Below are 24116 nucleotides of genomic sequence, written 5' to 3'. Positions count from 1 at the left end.
ATATTTATTATAGAAAAAAGTTAAAAATATTGCATTTTTTTCAAAATTGTCGCTCTATTTTTGTTTATATCGCAAAAAATAAAAATTTGCAGAGGTGATCAAATACCACCAAAAGAAAGCTCTATTTGTGGGAAAAAAAGGACGCCAATTTTGTTTGGGAGCCACGTCGCACGACCGCGCAATTGTCAGTTAAAGCGACTCAGTGCCGAATCACAAAAACTGGCCGGATCCTTTAGCTGCCTAAAGGTCCGGGTCTTAAGTGGTTAATTATCGGCTGATCATTCTGCCAGTAACATACTTCCTCTACTAGGGTGATAATAATTACTCACTCTACTTTATCAGGGCAACAAAAACAAGACAAGACTATAGAGAATGCCCTTTGCCATATCCAATCATAACATCGATGGACAGCTTTTTGTAGTCCTTACAACAAAAAAATGGATAACTGCGCAGCACAAAACTTTAAAAGCTACCAGCTGCCCAAATTTCTGGCAGGATCAGGACACATTTTGCACTTATCAAAACCGATTATAGTACTTTCAATTGTAAATTCAACAGACCAAGAGATGGCAAATAAGAGGAATTCATGGATAATGTTTACATATACTATACGTTCCATGGGCTGCTGTGCCCATACATCTGTCTTGGGGGGAGATTCAGAAAGAGATACGACGGCGTATCTCCTGATACGCCGTCGTATCTCTGAGATCCGACGGTCGGATCTATGCGACTGATTCATAAGAATCAGTTACGCATAGATCTCCCTTAGATCCGACAGGTGTAAGTGACTTACACCGTCGGATCTTAGGCTGCAATCTCCCGCCGGCCGCTAGGTGACGCTTCGGTTTTTTACGCGATGAATATGCAAATTCCGATTTCCGCCAATTCCGAAACGCCCGCCCGTCGCTTTTTTTTTACGTCGTTTGCGTTCGGCTTTTTCCGGCGTATACTTACCCCTGCTATATGCGGCGTATCCAATGTTAAGTATGGCCGTCGTTCCCGCGCCGAGTTTTTAATTTTTACATTGTTTGCGCAAGTCGGTCGCGATTACGGATGGACGTAATTTACGTTCACGCCGAAACCAATGACGTTCTAGCGGCGTAATTTCTAGAATGCGGAAAAATCGCTGCCGGCGCAGGCGCAGTACGATCGGCCTGATTTAAATAATACACTCCCCCTAGCCGCGGAATTTGAATTCCGCCGGGGGAGTTACGATCCGCCGGCGCAAATTTCGAGGTAAGTGCTTTCTGAATACTGCACTTGCCTCAAAAAAATGCGCTGGCGGATCGTAAATAAGATAGATTACGCAGATCTAAAGATCCGCTGATCTATCTGAATCTAGTCCTTGGTGTCTTAGGACTGGTAAATTGGCCAGCAGTAATTAGTCACATCCATTATCGTGTAATGTTGAAGATGTGTCACTCAATCACATAGTCTTTCAAACACAAAACCTGTGACTGACACAAGTCAACCTTTTGCAATACTAGCAGCAACATAAATAGCATAAACATAACAAAACAAATAAAGTTTTACTTTTTTTGGCCTTACCATTGACCATAGATTTGAAGATGGCATTGCTGACAGCAGACAAATAAGAGGGATCAGAACTAGTTGGTGTCATCTCATTGAAGGTGTCCGCATTGTAAACATGGTCAGTTCCAAATTCTTGGATGAGCTTATTCAGAAAAAGTCCCCCAATCATTTGGAAAAGGGGATCCTCAGGGTCCAGAACAAAGCTGCAGGAGTACGTGCAATTAAAGTTGCCCCATCCACCAAGTCTGGTCACATTGGCTTTAGGGAAGACCCTAAGCAACAAGACAAGCAAATAAACTTTAATTGTTTCACTTTTCTTTTCTTGACTTTTACAAATCATATACTGTAGTTTTGTGTTTGTGGCATACTTTATTTTCTTTCATAAGCAGGAAAACCTAATTCAACACATGAAAAAAACATGTGAGGACATAACCTCTTACAATCACAAAAATTAAAAGGCTTCCATAAAACGCTGCTACACCTAAATAACATTTTTTTTGTATGTAAAAGAGGTTTATCAACCTTTATGGATAAAAAGTATACTTTTTCTTGACATTTAACAGCCAACAGCTAAAAAGCATTATTTTGTGCAGCAATATTACATACATTTCAATCCTTCTTGTTACTGTGCACGTGTGGGTACTTTTTTAAAGAACCAACATGAATTCTAATTTTCTCCCACATTAAAATGCATCTAAAGCAAAATGTTTTTTTTCCATTCTGGATAAACCAGGGAATGTGTAACACCCTTGGCAGTCGTCTCTAGAACATCATCAGCACAAAGAGTCAGAAACAAACAATGACAGTAAGGACCAGACAGACAGTAAAGACTAGATAGAGGTTCTAACCCCTTATTTTATCCAAAGCTGAAAAAAGAAGTTGGCTTTAAATGTACTTAAACATTGAATAGCACACAGGTAACAAGCATAAATGTAACATCACATGCAAAAACAACAAAGCACATTCAGTGCCTAGAAAAATGCAACATATAGACATGAATATTTTTAGTTTAATAGTTTTAAATATCAAACTCCTTGCCGTGTTCAATTTCCAAAAAGGGGTAATGGGGGGGGGGGGGGATGCTGCTTGTACTATACTGCCATTTCAGGGCCTCCGAAACTGTGATAGGTGATGAAGAAATATTTGAAAGAGAGGTTTGGAGTCTGCTTGATAAAGGCCTCATCCCTAGTACAATACAGAGGAGAAACTCCCCTTGAAACTTTATGCTCCTTCTTCAGGGAACGTTTAAACAATCTTGATAAATACAGTCTATACAGACAAAACACACATTAAAGCCTTGTTGCTAATTATTCACAGCATAATCAAGACAGAGAAAGGGGAAATGGGAGGGCAACATGGCAGGATATACTTACAATGCCTGGGCATGGAAGCGTAGCACACAGCCAACCAATTATAAAAACAATGGTGATAGATTTGATCAAAATAAAAGAGGAAAAAAGTGTAGAAAGCCTTATTGGCTCATGGATGACCACCAGGGTGTGCACATGAATCAACTAGCATGAACATAAGGGAAAGGTGGAGGTATGTATATATAGAAAGGTAAAATATTATATTTTTCATATGAAAACGCATATCATGTAAAGAGTTGCCTCATAAATATAATATATATAGGGCATCTCCCCTTTAATATTAGTCACCCCATTCATACCCTATTGAATTAACAATATATTATACAATGCATCATAAAGGAGGATAGCAGAGATATTCGTTTACAGTTTAGATTGCAGGCAAATCAAGGGCAAACATGTACTGGGGCATCGAATTAAAGTCGTATGGGAGGGGGAACAGTCAATTACTGAGCAAGATTCCAATATGACCATTTAAGGTCGTAAACCTGGAGACTATCATTCAATGTGTGATATATTCTTTCAGATAGTTTTTTTGTCTCCATTCTGTCCATTACCTGCGACCACAGTACTTTATCAGTTTTCCAGTTGAGAGCTATCATCCACTGAATGGCGCTACATAAGGAGTGGAACAGTCTGGTGCAGGGAGTGGGGATATTTGGTGTCTTGGCAAATAGGAGGCATATTTGGGGGGTGAGGGTAATTTTAAACTTAGAGGATTTTTCAAACCTGACCAAAGCAGCACTCCAGGTCTGATCTAGCCGTGGGCAGCTCCAGAAGATGTGTATAAGTGTACCCTGCACAGGACAGCCTCTAAAGCAATTAGGGGAGACTGTGGGATAGAATGAATAGATCTTGGAGGGGGTGAGATACCATCTGGAGAAGAGTTTCATTGGGGTCTCTCTAAAGGAGACAGCTCTGCTGCATTTACGGAGGTTATCCGACATAGAATGCCATGTTTCAGTAGGGATGGTGCAATCAAGATCTGCTTCCCAGTGAAGCATCGGACCAGACTTCTCTTGTAGGGTAAAGTCGTTAATGGCATGATATAAACGGGATATCATACCTTTGTCGCCTGGTGAGGACAAACAGATGCTTTCAAATACTGCGCGAGAGGGAAGAGTAGATAGGGAGAAGAACTTTGTGTAGAAGGATTGGATCGGTAAATAGTTCTCATGTTCAGACTGTGGGAGGTTGTATTTCTTTTGTAATGTAGAAAAAGGCATAAAATTCCATTTAGATTGTAAAGAATGTAAGGTGGTAATGTTGTTATTAGTCCAATGAGAGAATAGAGACTTATTATTAAATGCTAGACTAAGTCAGGGATCACCTAGGAATGAAGTTAGGGGGGAAACCGACGAAGGGAGTGCATATGTGTTTTTGATCTTTGACCAGAGTTGAAATAGTTGTGCTACTATTACATTACGTTTAAGAAGAGTGCGGGTAAGGATGTAGTTGGACCACAAGATCCCTTTGAAGGTGATATAGGGCTATAGAGATAGATTCAAAAATTGGGTGTCATTGGCAGGGGAAAACCACATAGACATTTGGTTAAGCCTAGCCGCTAGAAAGTAGTGCCATAGGTTTGGGACGCCAAACCCCCCCCCCTTGGATTGAGGTCTGTGTAATAGAGCGTAACTACATCTGGGTTTTTTGTCAGCCCATATGAATTTATTAATGTTTCTTTGTAGGGAGTCCAATTTTGATTTTGAAATGTTAATAGGGAGTGTGCGGAAGTAGTAAAGAAGTTTAGGAATTATGTTAATTTTTATGGCGCATATCCTACCCAGAAATGATATGTGGTAAGAAGACCATGTTTTAAGGAGGGAGATAATGTGTGAGAATAGGGGAATATAGTTAGATTTATATAAAAATGTATGTGAAGATGTGATACTAACCCCCAAGTATCTGATAGAGTGTGGGCACTAATTAAATGAGAAGTTGTTTTGCAATAGATTTTGGGTGTTCAGGGAAAGATTGATTGGTAGGATCGAACACTTGTTCAAATTTATGCCTAGGCCAGAGATGTCATGGAATGTGTCCAACTCCTTGAGGAGAACTGGAATGGAGGTGAAGGGTTCCGAGAGGAGAATCAGGGCATCATCTGCATAAAGACTAATCTTACATTCAAACTGATTTTTTTACATACCCCTTGATGTCTGGATTGTTTCTAATAGCATGGGCCAAGGGCTCTATAGCTAGTGAAAAGAGGAGAGGGGATAGGGGGCAACCCTGCCTCGTCCCCCTACCAAGAGGAAAAAATTCTGAGCTATTTCCGGGGATTTTTATGCGAGTTTGGGGGAGATGATATAATGCATTGAATCCCTGTAGGAAGTTACCTGAGATTCCAAATTTGGGGAGAAGACAATTTAAATATGATCAATTCACTCTGTCAAATGCTTTGTGGATGTCCAGGCTGAGAAGGCAGGCTTGGCGTGAATGTAGGCACGCATCTTGTATGACATTGGTGACTAGTCTGACATTGTCCACAATTTGTCTTCCGGGAATGAATCCCCTTTGGTCAGTATGTATCAAAGGAGAAATAACCTTCGCTAGACGGTCTGCGAGGATTCTGCCAAAAATCTTAAGGTCATTATTGAGGACATAATTTATATTTTTTGTAGAGGGGTATGTTGACACAGTTCACATATGGGGGTTCATTTCCCTGGTCTGCTGTTTCTAGCTGTCAATTTCCACTCATGTGCCGTGGGCTATGCTACCTGAGCTCCCGGGGATGATGACCTTTGGCTCTCCATGCTTGCACCCAGATTTATAGTTGGTCTGTAAGATTTTGTCACAGCATCTTGCCCTGGAAGAAGTTCTATTGTGACAAAACTGGTCTGGCAAAAATACACCAACCTATTCCACTGCGATTATTTACAAATTCTGCTGCAGCATTTTTATCTTATCCACTTCAGGGTTCCTCTGTTGATGTGCCAATAAATCGGAGGCCCTTTGCTATTATTTAATTTTTGAGTACTGCCAGGTTTCCATGACAGTTTATTCCTAGTGTGGGAGAAAATGGCTGGAGAGACGTGGACTGCCTGCACCAATTATCCTTTGGACGCTTTACCAGCACGTTGGACATTTCATAATTAGAGGGTCCACCATGCGGGTAAGGGATGGAGATATAACCTTTTTGGTCCATCTCCTTTCTCATCCATGCCTGCAATTGGTGCTACCACACAGCCTCATCCCCTCTACTATATACAATTTTCATTCATACATCTTCTGTGATTATTGTACTTCATCCCCATTATAATATTTACAAATTCACTTTAATATTCCATCCCCCACTTTTTGATACATATACATTAATTTATATATTTTTTATCCTCTCTGGCGTGTTCTCACTGGGTGATGCACCCGGCACGCACACTCTGGCACCGTAGGCTGTGTCCCCCTGTGTCCCCACGGTCTGCATGGAATCGGCTTTCTTTTTAGAGCCCACTTCCGAGATGTGACTCCATCCACACCCGTGACCTATGGACCTATGGCTTCCATCTGCCTCTCACTGCAAGGATGCCAGCCACGCCCACTGGTTAGGATGGTTTTAGCAAATCGGTGGGTTCTGAGCGCAGGACTCCACCCAGCATGCCATGCGTCCTTTTTGGGGAGGCGCAGGGTGATGCCGTGCACTCTGTTCCCGAGGGATCCCCAGATTGGCGCTGTTTGGCGCTGTGGACAGCTGGGGCTCCTTTTATGATTAGGTTCCCTCCCCCATCAAGTGGAGGTCTTAGTCTGCACCCAGGCATCTATATATAGATAGTCCTGTCTGTGCAAGAGACAGTCCGTTTTTTTGTATGCATGTTGTACCAAGCAATCAGGGTCTTCTGAGCAAATATGTATCTCTTTCAGTGAAGGATTTGGATTGAATTCCATTTTTTGGGGATGAGGAGGGACGACCATTGTTCTCTCCTGTCCCTAACACTCCATCCCTGTACTCTACTTGCTTATTATTCATTATACTTTTCATTTTATTTGAAGAAACTTTGGTATTCAACTATCCTTCATCTGACATCAGCAAGCACTCAAGACTGTGTCATTGAGAACAGCTTTTGAGTTGTGTCTGCCTGGGATATACATTAATGAGGAACCATTACAATACTAGCAGCCATTTCCATAGCTAAGGGCTTTTTTTTAGCCTTCATGGATAGGATATATCATACCATTGTTTTTATAATTAGTTGGCTGTGTGTTACGTTTCCACACCCAGGCATTGTGAGTGTATCCTGCCATTTCCCCTCTCTCTGCCTTGAGTATGCTGTAAATAATTTGCGACAATGCTTTAAAGGAGTTGTAAATAAAAAATGGATGCTGAAATGACTGTTTACAGGGTATAGAGACATAATAGTTAACCGATTCCTTTTAACCACCTAACCCCCGGACCATATTGCTGGTCAAAGACCAGAGTACTTTTTGCGATTCGGCACTGCGTTGCTTTAACTGACAATTGCGCTGTCGTGCAACGTGGCTCCCAAACAAAATTGGCGTCCTTTTTTTTCCCCACAAATGGAGCTTTCTTTTGGTGGTATTTGATCACCTCTGCGGTTTTTAGTTTTTGCGCTATAAACAAAAATAGAGCGACAATTTTGAAAAAAAATGAATATTTTTTACTTTTTGCTGTAATAAATATCCCCCAAAAATATATAAAAAAAAGATTTTTTTCCTCAGTTTAGGCCGATACGTATTCTTCTACATAATTTTCGTTAAAAAAAAATTGCAATAAGCGTTTATTGATTAGTTTGCGCAAAAGTTATAGCGTTTACAAAATAGGGGGTATTTTTATGGCATTTTTATTAATATTTTTTTTTTTACTAGTAATGGCGGCGATCAGCGATTTTTTTCGGTACTGCGACATTATGGTGGACACTTCGGACACTTTTGACACATTTTTGGGACCATTGGCATTTTTATAGCGATCAGTGCTATAAAAATGCATTGGATTACTATAAAAATGCCACTGGCAGGGAAGGGGTTAACACTAGGGGGCAGGGAAGGGGTTAAGTATGTCCCTGGGTGTGTTCTTACTATGGGGGGGGGGGGTGGCCTCACTAGGGGAAATCACTGATCTTCTGTTAATACATTGTATGAATAGAGGATTAGCATTTCCCCCCCTGACAGGACCGGGAGCTGTGTGTTTACACACACAGCTCCCGGTCCTCGCTCTGTAACGATCGATCGCTTGTGCCCGGCGGCGATCGCTCCCGCCGGGCACACGCACGGGAGCGCGCCCCTAGTTGCCTGGGAGAGAGCCGACGTAGAGCTACGGGCTCTCGCGCAGGAGAGCCAACGGCGGCAGGTCGGCAAGTAGTTAAAAACTATTAAAAATAGATAAAAATCAATCATATAATGTACCTTCTAGTTTCGTTTTTGCATGTTTTTTCCTGCCTCTGCTGTACAGAGCCACAGAGCCAATACAGGGCAGTGATGGTTTGGAAAACAAAACTGATTGATGCTGAGGGGTTTTAGACCGACAGTAATCACACCTCCTTGATTAGTGACCACAGAGAGAAAGCTCCCAGTACTGTGGTTATCAGGAAACAGACAACCAGGAAATGTGGAGATCAGAGAAGAATTACAGCAACTTGAGAGTAAAAACGAACAATGAGGACATGGAAACAGCACTGCATTAAGCTATTAAGATAAAAAAAAAATTATCAAGATTGTTTAAACCTTCCCTGAAGAAAGAGCATAAAGGACTCCGAAACGTGTTGGTGATTGTTTTTTGTATAATTTCCACCATTGTCTTTGAGTGGTTATTTTTTTGCCTTGTGGCCACTGTTCTATGAACATTTTTCTTACTCCTTTTAACTTTTGATACCAATACTTTATATCAATACTATGTTAAGTCTAGGTTCGTGCATTCCTTGAGCCCAACAAGTCCCATTTTCAAGGGGAATTTCTCCTCTATATTGACATACGGAAATACATCCTTTGAAAGCCTGAAAGTGGTCATTGGATTTTGGGGGCTTGGACATGGCTAGGTTGCCAAAAAGTCTCATGCTTGGGAGAAGTAGCAGAATCTGTTCTGGGGAGAATCTTCCATGGACTCTCCGCAAATAGCTTGGGGTGTCTACTTTCCAAAAACAGGTCATGGGGGGGGGTGGGGGATTTGTGCTATTCTGGCATTTCAGGGCTTCTGAAATTATGAAAATGCGCTCTTTGAAAGCATTTAGATGGTCATTGGTTTTTGGAACCCATACACGGCTAGGCTCCTAAAAAGTCACACACATTTAGTATCCCCATACTTAGGAGAAGCAGCAGAATGTATTTTGGGGTGTCATTTCACATACACCAATGGCATGTGTGAGCAGTATATCAGTTAGGTGACAACACTTAGAGCCGGTTCACACTAGGGCGACACGACTTCCAGCGCGACTTTCAGAGGCGACTCCGACACGACTTGAACATGAACCACAGGGCGATCTGGGGCGATTTACAACACAACTTGAAGTCGTCTCCAGGACAGGCGACTTTCCAGTGGCCAATAAAACAACAATCAGCTCTGGGAGAGGGAGGGGGAGGGAGGGGTGCAGGAGATGTTTCCCTGAGAAATGTATGTTATCTTCCTGGAAAGTCGCTTCAGATAAGACAGTGATTCGACTTCTGAGGCGACTTCCATTGAAATCAATGGGTACAAATCGCCTACAAGTCGGATTGAAGTAGTACAGGAACCTTTTCTGAAGTCGGATCGCCTTGAGTCGTGTGTATTAACACTGCTCCCATTCACTTCCATTGTTTTTCTCTACAGCGCGACTTGGGACGACTTGAGGCGACATGAAGTCGGATCGCAAGTCGCCCCAGTGTGAACCGGCTCTTAGGTGCAAAAAGAAAAACATTTGTTTTTGTAACTTTTTTCAAAACTGGTGACAAAAAAAAAACTTCAATGAGCTCAACATGCCTCTCAGCAAATTCCTTGGGGTGTAAAATTTCCAAAAAGCGGTCATTTGGGGGGGGGGGGGGGGGGGGGGGGGGGGGGGGGGGGGGGTTGTACTGCCTGGGCATTTTAGCACCTCAAGAAATGTGAAAGCAGTCAAAGTAAAAGCTGCATAAATTCCATTATATAACTTTCACACAAGCCCATTAAACTGTTTGTAAACTATGTTACACCACTTGTACCTACAGGTAAGGCTAAAATAAGGCTTACCTGTAGGTACTGTAAATATCTCCTAAACGTTCAGTTAAGGAGATATTCACTATATGCGCTCCTGCCGACACCCTCGGCGCATATGCACTGAAGAAAAAGCCAGCTTGTGACGTCTCTTCAGCACCCGTGAGTGACGTCATTGCGGCCCCAACCAATCACACTAACTCCGGTGAAAGATGCTGGCCATGGGAGCGAGGTGCGGGCAGTACTGCAGGGCATCGTTCTAAGGTAAGTATTTCATGAGTTAGCTCATTATGCCTTTGTCTTTCAGGGTTTTTTTCCCCCCGGAGGTTTACAACCTCTAATATACGCGTAATGATTTTTATTTTATTTTTACCAAACACATGTAGCAGAGTACATTTTGGCCTAAATTTATGATGAAGTTTGAGTTAATTGGATATTTTTTTATAACAGAAAATAGAAAATATAATTTTCTTTCAAAATGTTTGATCTTTTTTAGTTTATATCACAAAAAAAAAAAAAACAGTGGTGATCAAATGCCACCAAAAGAAAGTTCTATTTGTGCTAAAAAAAAAAAGACATACATTTTGTTTGGGTATAGTGTTGCAATTACCAGTTAAAATAGCACAGTACCGAATAGTCAGGAAGGGGGTAAAACCTTCCAAGTGGTTATTTGGTGTATGGTAGCGCAGGTGTTGTATATTAATTATACTGTCCATCACACACTGTGCAGTTGACCCCAGGTTCTTGATCACTGGAATCAAATCGTGATCAGACTGTCAAAGGCACTTATCCAATCGTAATGTTGCTAGGTATTTATCACAATCTCCCCTATAAAAAAAAAAAAGCTAAATTATGCTTCTTTCTACAAAAGAAGAGTCTCTCTCTGGGGGCAATGTGGAACAGTCTCTCTCTAGAGGCAATGTGGAGCAGTCTCTCTCTATTTCTCAGGGGGTAAAGTGACTCTCTCTTTGGGCTTGGAAGCAATGTGGAGCAGCCTCTTTCTCACTCTGTGGGGGCAATGCGGAGCAGTCTCGCTCTCTTAGTGGGGGCAATGTGGAGCATTCTTACTCTCTCTGGGGGCAATGTGGAAAAGTCTTATGCCACATACACACGAGCGGTTATCCCGTATGAAAAAAATATGATGATTTTCCTGACGGAATTCCGCTCAAGCTCGTCTTGCGTACACACGGTCACACCAAATTCCGACAATCAAAAACGCAGTGACGTACAACACGACGACGAGCCGAGAAAAATTAAGTTCAATGCTTCTGAGCACGCGTCGACTTGTTTCCGAACATGCGTGTTTTTTTGCAATTGCATACAGACGAACGGTTTTGCCACTAGGATTTTTTCCAGACGGGAAAAAAACGATTTTTATAACAGCTTACCTGTAAAAATCCTTTTCTTGGAGTACATCACAGGATAAACAGAAACAAGTCTCCTGCGCTCTGGTATTTTCAGGAAGTGCTATGGGGTGGTGCAGTTCAATTAAAAGTTATCTTCTATAGTCTTGCAGCCCTCCTCAGAATCGTGGGAATTCATAAAACTATAAAAGAGAAAAAAGAGCGGAGGGCGCACCGACCTAGTGTGATACTGATAAAAAAATTTACTGTTGGTTCAAACGATTACCATGTTCCACTAATGCTGCTGGACATCTGCTGCAATAATTTTAAAAGCCTGTTTTTAACTCCAATTTGTGAGTATAACTATTGATTTTAATATTTGAATAAATCTATTTTATCAGTATCACACTAGGTCGGTGCGCCCTCCGCTCTTTTTTCTCTAGTACATCACAGGACACAGAGCCTAGTAATTACTAAGTGGGTTCTATTCCACCTTCAGGTGCTGGACACTGGTGTAATCAATTAGACAGGAAGTTTCCTCCCTATATAACCCCTCCCATACTGGGAGCATCTCAGTTTTTGTAGCAAACCAATATTTCCAAATAAGAGGTGTGGGAGCTCTGTGTCCCGTGATGTACTCAAATAAAAGGATTTTACAGGTAAGCTGTACATCACGGGACACAGAGGCTAGTAATTACAAAGTGGGATGTCCCAAAGCAATGCCTACTGAGGGGAGGGAGACACAAATAACGCAGACCGCCATCAGACGTGAGGACCTATACTGCTGCCTGCAGCATAATGCACCAAAAAGCAGCATCTTCTTGATGCTAACATGATGAATCCACTTTGTGGTGTCTTGTAGCGTCTCCTCCAGCCCCTCCCACTTCACATTTCTCACCAGTCAGCTGACCTCTAGTTTCTGTTCCTCAGCCATGCCGTGAACGAAATGGGTGGCTGTGAAAAGGCTGAGTGGGCGGCCACGGGCTCCAGGAACAGTCCTGCTGGGTGACCACAAAAAGACTGGGAGAGCGGTGCAGGCTTCAGGAACAGCCCAGGATTCGGTGGCCCCTGGCAAATCACCATTCGACCCCCAGGTTGAGAACCACTGTTTTAGGAGATACCAATACTTATCAATAATATGCTTGATCTGCTGTTGTTGCCTAGAATATCTTATAATTATCTTAGTTGGTCCAGTTTTTTCATCACTGCCAAATTCTGCAGTCTGAAGGACTAGCCCCTCTCTGTCCCTATCTTTGGCTTTTTTTAAGATTTTTTTGAGTAACCATTAGTCTTTCTTTGAGTTTGCTAAGCTTTAAACTGAAAATCCTTCTGCGACGAGCAGTTGCGCTTAGGGCATAGGGGATAGATTTATACCATTATTAGCCCTTAAGATGGTATTCCCAGCGGTAGGTTTACAAAAGAGTATGCTTCCTAATGTCATATCCGTTTTAACAAATATCTCAACATCTAGAAATGAGATAGCTACCTGGCTGCATGTCATGGTAAAGTTATGGTCATTACTATTGAGTCTAAGAATGAAGGCATTCAAAATTTCCTTGGAACCATCCCAGAGTATGAGGATATCATCTATGTACCTGTGTCACGATACAACGTACAACAGCTCCCACTACCTCCAGGTGCAGGCAGTGGCAATGGGGACTTTGTGTGCCCCATTGTACGTGAACCTGTACCTGGGGGGTGAGAGCGACAAATTATGAGTGATTAGGCCCTCTCTATGAACCTGTGCCACATTGTATCGTGGCACAGATACATAGAGGATATCCTCATACTCTAGGATGGTTTCAAGGAACTTTTGAATGCCTTCATTCTTAGACTCAATAGTAATGACCATAACTTGTAATTTTCCATGACATGCAGACAGGTAGCCATCTCATTTCTAGATGTTAAGATATTTGTTAAAATGGATATGGAACCACTCTCTTTCAGAAATCTACAGCTGAGAATACCATCTTAAGGGCTAATAGTGGTCATCCAACAAGTTTGATTGAATCTATCCCCTATGGACAGTACTTGCGTCTTAAAGCGGGGGTTCCGCTGGAATTCGTTTTTTTTTTTTTATGTGCATCTGCCGCTCTGTATATGATTAATCGTTTACACACGTGTCCTATTTCAATCGCCCCCGCCTTGTCATTCTGCACAAAAAAATAATTTAGAAAATCCTTTGCTGGCCGGGTCCATTTTGCTTGTGGGCACTCTGAAGCTCACAAGCAAGTTCTTCAGGGATACGGTGAAGATCGTCTCCTGGGAGTCTCGACACATTACTCCCAGAAGACATTGCGCACAGCACCCACAAGACACTGGGCCGTCAGGGAAATCGAACGACACGCCCACTCCTGCAGGGAACGAAACCCGGAAGCCACATTCAAGGCAGCAGAATCAAGGTAAACATTGACACAGGAGGAAAAAAAAACATGGATTGTAAATATATTAAGGCTGCTGCTCTGAGAAATACAATGTTAATATTTAGGATGAACCTCCACTTAAAGCGCAACTGCTCATCACAGAAGGATTTTCAGTTTAAAGCCAACAAACTCAAAAGAAAGACTAATAGCTGTGGTTACTCAAAAAAAAATCTTGAAAAAAGCCTACCAAAAAAGCCAACGATAATGACAGAGGGACTCGTTTTTCAGACTGCTAAATTTGTTAGTAATGAAAACTGGCACAACTAAACGAATTAGAAGATATTCAAGGCAACAACAGCAGATCAAGCATATTATTGATAAGCATTGGTATCTCCTAAAAGCTGACCGCCAGGTAGCCCAGCTGTATTAGGGACAGAGCAGAGATCGTGTACTGTAGGAATCACTCAATAAGGGACCAACTCCAGAGTAATTTCTAAGGTGAGGATAAGAAATGCAAATGTAAGTATCTGGGAACACACAAATGTGGTGGTTGTCCTTACTGACAATTTTTGTGGTCCAGAAAAACACACATTTTACCGAATAGTGATATTCACCAAGCCAAACACTTCACCAATTGTCAGACAATGGGTGTTGTGTATTTGATGACCTATATATGTGGTAGAGATGTCAGTAAGACTAAATGTTTCTTTTGGAAACTCATATATGACCATGTATTAGCCATTAAGGGGGGTGATATTATATCCCCTATTGGAAGACATGGAACATGGAAACTAATAAAAGATCCCCATAGCGCAAGATTCTTTGCTCTTGAAAGAATCCATAGGGACATACGAGGTGGTGATTGGGATCGCCTAATCCTTCAGAGAAAGGCAAGATGTATTCATTGGCGGCAACACAGCCACCAGGCTTAAATGATGCAATAAGCTATAAACCATATCTGTAGAGATTTAGTGATTCAATCCCTGGTTCCTTTATCCATTTGATTCATCTACTATCCATATATATATATATAATCTTTACTACTTTTTATTGAGAACGTTTAGGATGTTCTGTTAACTGTGGGAAGATGTATGTGGTCCTGCCTGTATGTGTTATAGGGATTTGGGGGATGGTGAGGGAATTATACTTTATTTTTTTATTTATAATTTTTCAGTTTGTTTTTGTTTCTTGTTAATGTTGTCTTTTTGTAATAATTGTTTCTGGCTGAATTGTTGTAATCTGATGATATGTATGTGGTCATAATATGTAAACAGCTAGCTGCTGCCCCCATGTGGAGATGGGTAGGTCCTGAAGTTGCACAATAAGGCGTATATGCTTTTAAATGGAAAATGCTTTTTGTATGACATAATTGCACGAACATTTGGTTTATTGTTGCCCATGTAACCTAGGTATGTGACTAGTCCTTCCCTGTGACTGTAGGACATCTTTGGATCTGCCTGGGGGCACATGTGTCTCTGCCTCTGGGTTCCTGCCCCCCCTGTGCATTCAGGTCTGTGTACTCTGGGTCCCCGTTTTGGTTGACTGTCTTCCTGTGGTGTGCTGGGAGGGGCAGGGTGGGAAGGGGGAAATTGATCAAAGCCTGCCAACATGGGATTGGCTGGCAATGTGATGCTGGGTGCTATGTCCCCACTGTGTGTGGATTGGCCAAACGAGTTACGATGTAGGGACCGTGATGTGGCCCTTTCCTATAACGCATCACAGGCGCATGGCAATGTTACAACGCTTTGGCACCAATCCTGCCTCTATTCACCTGGAGACACTAATTGGTGGTGCCGCACGCTAGTAGATGGTTCCCGCCCCATGCCCTATATAGGTCTTTTGGTGTATGAGGGGGATTAGGAGCCAATTGATATATAGCACGGTCACTGTGATTCTCCTGGCAGACTGACTATCTTATAGCCTTTGTGGTGTGTCCCAACTGATCTATTGTTATACTTGGTAATACTGAGACCTATGGGTAAGTGTCTAAATGCCTATTATTTATCCCTTTTTGGGGTATTGTTATTTTCTTTGTAAAAGCCTGTTAAGGATTGTGGTCATTCCCTTTCTGTGCTGCCAGTAGTTTCTGGCAGCAGAGGTAATACTATTGGATATAGATTTCTGAATTGGGGAGTAGCGGTGCAGTTTGTAATTTCAAGGTACCCCACACTATGATATCTTTTGGTTTAATTTTATAATTTATTTGGCAATATGTTGATATATTATTTTGGCGATTGGGTTACCCAGATGACATATCATTTCAGATATCTCACATGAAATTAACATATAGAAGCCTAGTTTCTTCCATAAACTGTGTGTGGACTAGCCCATCTGATCAGGAGTTGGTGACCGCTGGCTGTATGAAGACTGCATATAATATTTTTGACTCCATTTAACCACTTCAATACCGGGCTTTAATACCCACCCACCTCCATACCGGGCCTATTCTGGCACTTCTCTCCTACATGTACAAATCATCATTCTTTTGCTTGAAAATTACTCAGAACCCCTAGCAGACACCCTAGGGAATAAAATGGCGGTCATTGCAACTTTTTATCTTGCACGGTATTTGCGCAATCATTATTCAAATGCCTTTTTTTTGGAAAAAAATTGTTTTGTGAATTAGAAAATAACAAAACGGTAAAGTTAGCCCAATTTTTTTGTAAAATATGAAAGATGGTGTTACGCCGAGTAAATAGATACCTAACATGTCATGCTTTAAAATTGCGCACACTCATGGAATGGCACCAAACTTCGTTACTTAAAAATCTCCATAGGCGAAGCTTTGAAAATTTTTACAGGTTACCAGTTTAAAATTACAGAGGATATGTACATAACCCCCTAATAGGGCTACAACATGGTATGGTAACACACAGGGGCTGATTTACCAAGCCTTTACTCCATGACTCATGGAGTAAAAGCAGGAGTAACAGCCGTTTTGACATTTACTATTGAAATACGCTGCTAGTGCAGTGTATTTCAATAGTTACTAATGTGCTCCGTGCGCCCAGGAGAGGGCGCATGGTGCGCCTGTATAGACCTGGCGCACGGCACATTGAAATGTAAATATCGGGGGTTCGGGCGGGAGTTTATTAGGGGAGGGAGGGGGGTGATGCAGGGGAAGTGAAGTGACATGTGTTTGAAAGTGTTTGGCGGGCCGAATTGAAAGTGAAAGTGTTTTTTGAAAACAGATCCCCGTACGCTTACACAGTGCGCCTGAACCTCGGGAGGTTCATTTGCATACTGGGCATGCGTAGAGAGAAATTTCGGAGCTTCCCGTGCGCCGTGTCAGTACGCCGTGAAAATCTTGGTAAATACCAAGCGGCGTACCCGTGATTGCGCTGCGTGACGCGGTGCACGGGAATCTCCAAGCTGTTTTCAGCCATGAAGGGGAACTCCACGCCAAATTTCAAACTTGAAATCGGCGCGGGTCCCCCTCCAGGGCTACATTAGGCTCTTAGGCTTGGTCCGGAACGTGAGGGGTTAAACCCGCGCCGATTCGGCGTGGGGTTCCCCCCCCAGATCCAAACCAAGCCCTCATCCCAAGCACGCAGTCTGGAATGGGGACGAGCGAGCGCCCCCCCCCCTCCTGAGCCGTACCAAACCGCATGCCCTCAACATGGGGGAGTGTGTGCTGTGGGGGAGGGGGGCACTGCCCCCCCACCCCACAGCACTCTTGCCCCCATGTCGATAGGGACAAGAGCCTCTTCCCGACAACCCTTGCCATTGGTTGTCAAGGTATGCGGGCGGGGCTAATCGGAATCTGCAAGCTCCCTTTAATAAGGGGGCCCCCAGATGCCGGCCCCCCACCCTATGTGAATGAGTATGGGGTACATCGTACCTCTACCCATTCACCTGGGGGAAATGTAAAGTTAAATAAAACACCACACAGAATAAAATATTTTATTAATCAGCTCCGGAGCCCCCCCTTTCTTCTTTAGCTCTTTCATAAGGGGGGGGTTTCTTCTCTCCCAATCTTCTGCTGGGACCCTGGGCTTCAGTGATTTCTGCCGGGGGAGGGCGCCATCCCTCGGTCCTCTCCGGAGCCTTCCGCCGGGGGCCCCCACCCCATTTAAGCTCTTTTACATTAGGGGGGGCCATCCGGACTTTGGCGACTTCTACCGGGGGATGGCGCCTATCCCCCGGTCTTTCCGGTGCCCTCCGCCAGGGTTCCGGTCTTCCTGGACTTCTGCCGGGGGTGCGCCAACTCCCCGGTCTTTTCTCTGCTCCCTCTTCTGCCTGGTTCCCCTGCGGAGCCAGGGCTTTCTTCCGTCTTCTTTCTTCTCTCTTCCTTCTTCTGCCTGTCTCCTCCGGGAGCACAGGGCTTGTCTGCGCTGTCCTCTCCCTTCTCTTCCATTGGATGTTGACACAACAAGGTTCCGCGCTGACATGCCGTGTCAGCGGCGGGCATCGACTTATATAGGGCAATGCCACCATGTGACCTCAACCCATGTGACATCACATTCCCTGGGCATGATGGGAATGTGATGTCACATGGGTTGAGGTCACATGGTGGCATTGCCCTATATAAGTCGATGCCCACTGCTCAGACGGCATTCCAGCGCGGAACCTCGTTGTGTCAACATCGAATGGAAGAGAAGGGAGAACACAGCGGAGACAAGCCCTGTGCTCCCGGAGGAGCCAGGCAGAAGCGGAAGGCACCGCAGAAGCTCGGAGGGTGGTGCCCTCCGGCGGAAGAAAGCCCTGTGCTCCGCGGAGGAGACAGGCAGAAGCGGAAGGCATCGCAGAAGCCCGCGGGTGTCGCCCCCCGGCGGAAAACACCGTAGAAGCCCGGGACCCTCCCCCAAAGGCAAGGAGCTTCACTGGTGAAGGGGGTCCCGGTGAAAGACGGCGCTGAAGACGGGGGAGGGGCACCCCCCCACAGAAACCGACGAAGCCCGGGACCCTCCCCCAAAGGCAAGGAGCCTCACTGGTGAAGGGGGTCCCGGTGAAAGACGGCGCTGAAGACGGGGGGGCACCCCCCCGCAGAAACCGACGAAGCCCGGGACCCTCCCCCAAAGGCAAGGAGCCTCACTGGTGAAGGGGGTCCCGGTGAAAGACGGCGCTGAAGACGCAAGTCCCGCCCACATATATAAACATCGTTCAAACCACACATGTGAGGTATTGACGCGTGCGTTAGAGCGAGAGCAAGACTTTTAGCACTAGACCTTCTTTGTAACTATAAACTGGTAACCTGAAAAAAAAAAAAGGTCGCCTATGGGGAATTTCAAGTACTGAATTTTGGCCCCATTGCAGGAGTGTTTTCAATAGTAAAGCGTGACATGTAAGGTATCTATTTACTTGGTGTAACATCATCTTTCACATCATCACCAAAAATTGGGCTAACTTTAGTGTTTTGTGAATTTTTAACCACTTGAGCCCGGACTATATTGCTGGTCAATGACCGGGCCAGTTTTTGTGATTCGGCACGGCGTCGCTTTAACTGACAATTGCGCAGTCGTGCGACGTGGCTCCCAAACAAAATTGGCAACCTTTTTTTTCCCACAAATAGATTATTAAATGTGCGTGTTCAATTCTGTCTTTAACACTTCCCCTTCAGGCTGGAAAGCATCAGATCAGGGGGGAAAAAAAAGCTCTCATGCCATTGCAGCTTGGTTCCTACATGTGTGATGAACTGAGTCTGCTCAAACACTTAGAAAAAAATTATCCTTTCTTTTTAAAAGGTGAAAAACACTTGGATGCTCATAGTGCTTGGTTTGGGTTAATACCAGGTGTGCGCAATTACAAGCTCACCCAAACTAGAGACTGCAATTTGTTCATGTGATTTCAATTGCTTCATTACTAGCACTGTTATAAAAAGCATGGATCGATCATTCCTCAGCTGCCCTCAGAAGGGGCAGGCTGGCAGAAATGCTGTTGCTAAACACAAATGTGGTTTGTTGCATGTTTTTTTTTATTTTGCCAATGGTTTTTGTTTATTTTTAAATGATGTTCACTTTGATGTATTTGTCTATGCGGCCTTATTTTATAAAAAAAATTGTCAAGATGTTGTGACGTTAAAACTATGTTTATTTTGATTTTTGAAATGTATTTTTGTTTGTGTGTTTGTTTGTCTTTTTTGCTTTCCTTGTTTTGTTGACCAATAAAAATTACTTTAAAATTTGGAAGTTTGTTTTTTGTTACTTTTTCATGCTATATTTTGACAGCTGCAGCTGAAATAGGTTTGGGCCTAACAAATTATGTGTGATTTTTGTCTAAGCTTCTTTCCTGGTGTGTAGGCATGAAATGTTTGCCATGTTTAATCTCAAGGAAATTAAAGACAAACTGGTAAGTATTTTCTTTTTTCTGCAGTGGTCCTCAGCCCTCAAGTACGCCCGACAGGACATGTTTTGTGGATTTCTCTTATCAAGAATTGCTGTCCAGACTGTCTTTTAAAGCACATGTGCAAGATGAAGTAAAACCTGCAAACATGGCCTGTGGGGGGGGGGGGGTTTGCTATTGGTGGACAGGCTTGACGTGCTGATTTTACAGCACTGTGCTTAAATCTAGTGCAAGGCAATCCTATTCTGATTGTGGGTGTTTGAGGGAAGCCAAGTGAGTGTTAGAACCCCTGCTTTGTGTTTTTTTTTTGGGTTGAGCTTTGTGTCCCTTTTCTTAAAATTGGCTTCACTTCCTGTCACACAGCTGAACAGGAAGTGAGGTTAAAACCCTACCAGTGTCTTTTCTTGGGGACACAGGTCAATCTAACTAGTGTCCCCATTAAGCAAATTGCACTCCAGCACTGCTGTGTACACCCCAAATCATGGGTCTTCAAACTACGGCCCTCCAGTTGTTCAGGAACTACAATTCCCATCATGCCTAGTCATGTCTGTGAATGTCAGTGCATTACAAGGCCTCATGGGATGTGTAGTTCTACAACAGCTGGAGGGCCGTAGTTTGAGGATCCCTGCCCCAAATGATTATTTAGTTTGGGGTTTAGTAAAGGCAAAGCCACTCTGCAGTACAAGCATAGTTGCTGAAAATCAGAGAGGAAGCACTGATGTTTTTAACATCCAATCCTGTAGAAGCAAAGTTGTTTTGTTTTCTTCCTTGCTTTGCACTTGTAGTGCAAAGTGGATTTGCCTTTAGTAAATGGACCCCAAAGTCCAAGATCCCGAATAATTTGGGGTGTACACAGCAAAATGCTAGAGTGCAATTTACATAATGGGAAACTATTTAGATTGATCTCTGTGTCCCCAAGAAAAGATATTAGTAAGGTTTTACCCTCACTTCCTGTTTGGCTATGTGACAGGAAGTGAATGAATTAGAAAGGGTGAAGACACCTCACAAATGTTGTCACTATCAGGTGTGCAGACATCCCCAAAAAAATGAGCAGATAATACTTATTTGCAAATAATAATTTTTTAGTTAACATTGGGTGGGGTGCTCTAACACACACATTCATACATATTAGCCATGCTGTATCCTGGCCTATTGGCATGGTTATATTTTCTTAGGCCTCTCAATAAAACTATGAAATTTGTGCTTAAACTAGAACCAGGGGCGGACTGACAACTCATGGGGCCCCCGGGCAATAGAAGATTATGGGGCCCCTCTGGCTTACAGATGGCCACCACGCCAGGAGGCAGTGCAGAGGCGGGGCAGCTAAAATCTTGGGATATTCACATTAAAAGCATGTCAGTTTCGGACATATCAGGGACAGATCTAAAAAAATAAAAGATTTTTACATACTGTCCCTGGTTTTACTGAGCCTGGCAACCCTGATGGGGGCCCCCTAGTGGCATGTGGCCCTCGGGCAGTGCCCGAGTGACTCAATGGTCAGTCCGCCCCTGACTAGAACTATAATCAACACTTTTTATTTTCTTTAATTTTGGATAGAGTGAGGGAGGGTTATAGGCCCTGTCAGTTTATTTTGTATTATCTGTGTCCAATTGGGGAGATTTGCCTTCACTTCCTGCCCCATAGCCAAACAGGAAGTGAGAGAAAAACTATGCAAATTAAGGGAGTCCAGTAACCCCCTCCCCCCCCCCAGAACTAGTGTGTGTGTGTGTGCCCTGAAAATTCCTGGGCGGGTGATACAAAAACAGGGTGTGGCTTTGACAGGAAGGGGTGGGTCATTTTTCTATTAGGAGGTGCAGAAATGTAGTCAGGCCTAGGGCAGCACAAAACCTAAATATACTACTGCATATTAGGGCTTATTTAGACCGGATCCGATGTACAGCATGTTTTTATATTGTGGGAGGAAACCCACACAGGCACAGGGAGAACATGCAAACTCCATGCAGATGCTGTCACGGGCGGGATTCGAACCAACGACTCTTTTGCTGCTAGGTCAAAGTGCTATACACTACACCACTGTGCTGAACGAACATGATTGCAGCTGAAAGCATGAGATCTTTTTTTTTTCCAATACCATGCTTTCCAGCCTTATTGACCCCGCCTCTCTTCATAAAGAGGACCTGTCACACACTAGTCCTATTACAAGGGATGTTTACATTCCTTGTAATAGGAAGAAAAGTGATCCGAAATCAAAAAAAGTGACAAAAAAGTGAAAGAAGAAAAATATGAGCTAAAAAACACAAAAAAATAAACGGCCCTGTCCCTAGAAGCTCGCACTCAGAAGCGAATATGCATGTAAGTCCCCACATATGTAAACACCATTCAAACCACACATGTGAGGTATTGACGCATGCGTTAGAGCGAGAGCAATAATTCTAGCCCTAGACCTCCTCTGTAACTCTGAACTGGTCACTTGTAAAAAAAAAACAAGCATCGCCTATGGATATTTTTATGTCCCGAAGTTTGGCGCCATTCCATGATTGTGTGACAGGTCGGTATCTATTTACTCGGTGTAACATCATCTTTCACATTATCCATAAAAATTGGGCTAACTTTACTGTTTGGTTATTTTTAAATTCATGGACCGTGGTTTTTTTTTGGGCAAAAAAAAAAAAGGCGTTAGAATAATTATTGCGCAAATGCCGTTGGAAATCAAATAAAAAATGTCCGCCACTTTATTCCCTAGGGTGTCTGCTAAAAAATTATATATAATGTTTGGGGGTCCTGAGTAATTTCCCAGGAACAAAATATAATTTTTACATGAAGGAGAGAAGTGCCAGAATAGGCGCGGTATGGAAGTGGTTAAAGTGAAATAATAAAAGTGAAATATTCCTTTAAATTTCATACAGGGGGGGAGGGGGGTACACGCATGTTTCCCGTGCTTAGAACTGTCTCTGTACAAGATGTCATTTCTGAAGTGAAAAAAAAACGGGGTTACTTACCGGTAACATCCCTTTTCCAGGAGTCTTTCAGGACAGGTACTGTAGAGAGACACAGGCTCCTCCCCTCACAGGAAACACCGCCTTCCAATTAGGAATTTAAGCCTCATCCTCCCTCAGCTCCTCAGTTTTTTCCAGAGTACCTCCGGCCAGCTGGGGAGACACAAGAACACGTCATAAAAGTATAAAATTACATCTTACCTGACGGCCTCGTCTGATGAGTTTCCATAATATCCCCTACAACAAAGAGGGTGGGTACCAGTGCTGTCCTGAAAGACTCCTGGAAAAGGGATGTTACCGGTAAGTAACCCCGTTTTTCCCTGTTCGTCTTTCAGGACAGGTACTGTAGAGAGGATAAGCGAGCACCTTACCCTAGGGTGGGACAACTGCTTGCAGTACTTTGCGTCCAAAAGCTTGGTCTTTGGTTGAAAGTAGGTCCAGTCTGTAATGTTTTACAAACGTTGAAAAACTAGACCATGTTGCAGCCTTGCAGATCTGCTCCGGGGAAGCACCAGCACACTCTGCTTGGGAAGTTGCTACTGCCCTGGTGGAATGAGCCTTGATACCCTGTGGAGGCTCTACTCCCCTAGAAGAATAAGCTAGAACAATGGCTGCCCTTAACCACCTGGCTATCGTGCGTCTAGAAGCCCTAGACCCTTTCCTGGACCCAGAAAACAAAACAAATAGTGAATCAGCTTTCCTGAACTGACTCGTGTAATCCAAATATTGTAGGACACACCTCCTAACGTCTAGGTTGTGAAACTTGTGTTCCTGTTCCCTCACAGGATTTGAACAAAAAGAAGGCAATGTTATTTCTTGACTCCTGTGAAAATTAGAAGCTACCTTTGGTAGAAAAGCCGGATCTGTCTTAAAAATGATGCGATCCGGAAAAACTTGAAAAAAGGGGGCCCTAATAGATAGGGCCTCGAGTTCGCTCACTCTCCTAGCAGTAGTGATCGCTACTAAAAATACTGTTTTGAGAGTGATCACTTTTAAACTACAATTGTCTAAAGGCTCAAATGGTTCTACTGTAAAGGCCTGAAGAACCAATGAGAGATCCCTAACTGGGAAGTTGGAGGTTTTTACAGGTCTCCGTCTACTCAAAGCCTTAAAAAATCTAGAGACCCAAGGGTCAAATGCTAGTTGTTTTTCAAAAA

General features: G+C 43.4%; 1 protein-coding gene across 1 annotated transcript in view; it reads right to left on the bottom strand.

Moving 5' to 3' along the window:
- Positions 1-24116, bottom strand: part of NAGLU (N-acetyl-alpha-glucosaminidase) — a 293630-nt gene that overhangs the window by 35840 nt on the left and 233674 nt on the right. The window contains exon 5 of the mRNA XM_040329772.1: positions 1549-1805. Coding sequence (XP_040185706.1) covers positions 1549-1805 — 257 coding nt within the window. The remainder of the gene's footprint in view (positions 1-1548; positions 1806-24116) is intronic.

This window comes from Rana temporaria, chromosome 12 (genome assembly GCF_905171775.1).
Source record: "Rana temporaria chromosome 12, aRanTem1.1, whole genome shotgun sequence".
Lineage (NCBI taxonomy): Eukaryota > Metazoa > Chordata > Amphibia > Anura > Ranidae > Rana > Rana temporaria.
Note: the sequence above shows the minus strand (reverse complement) of the source record. Positions and strands in the feature narration are given on the sequence as shown.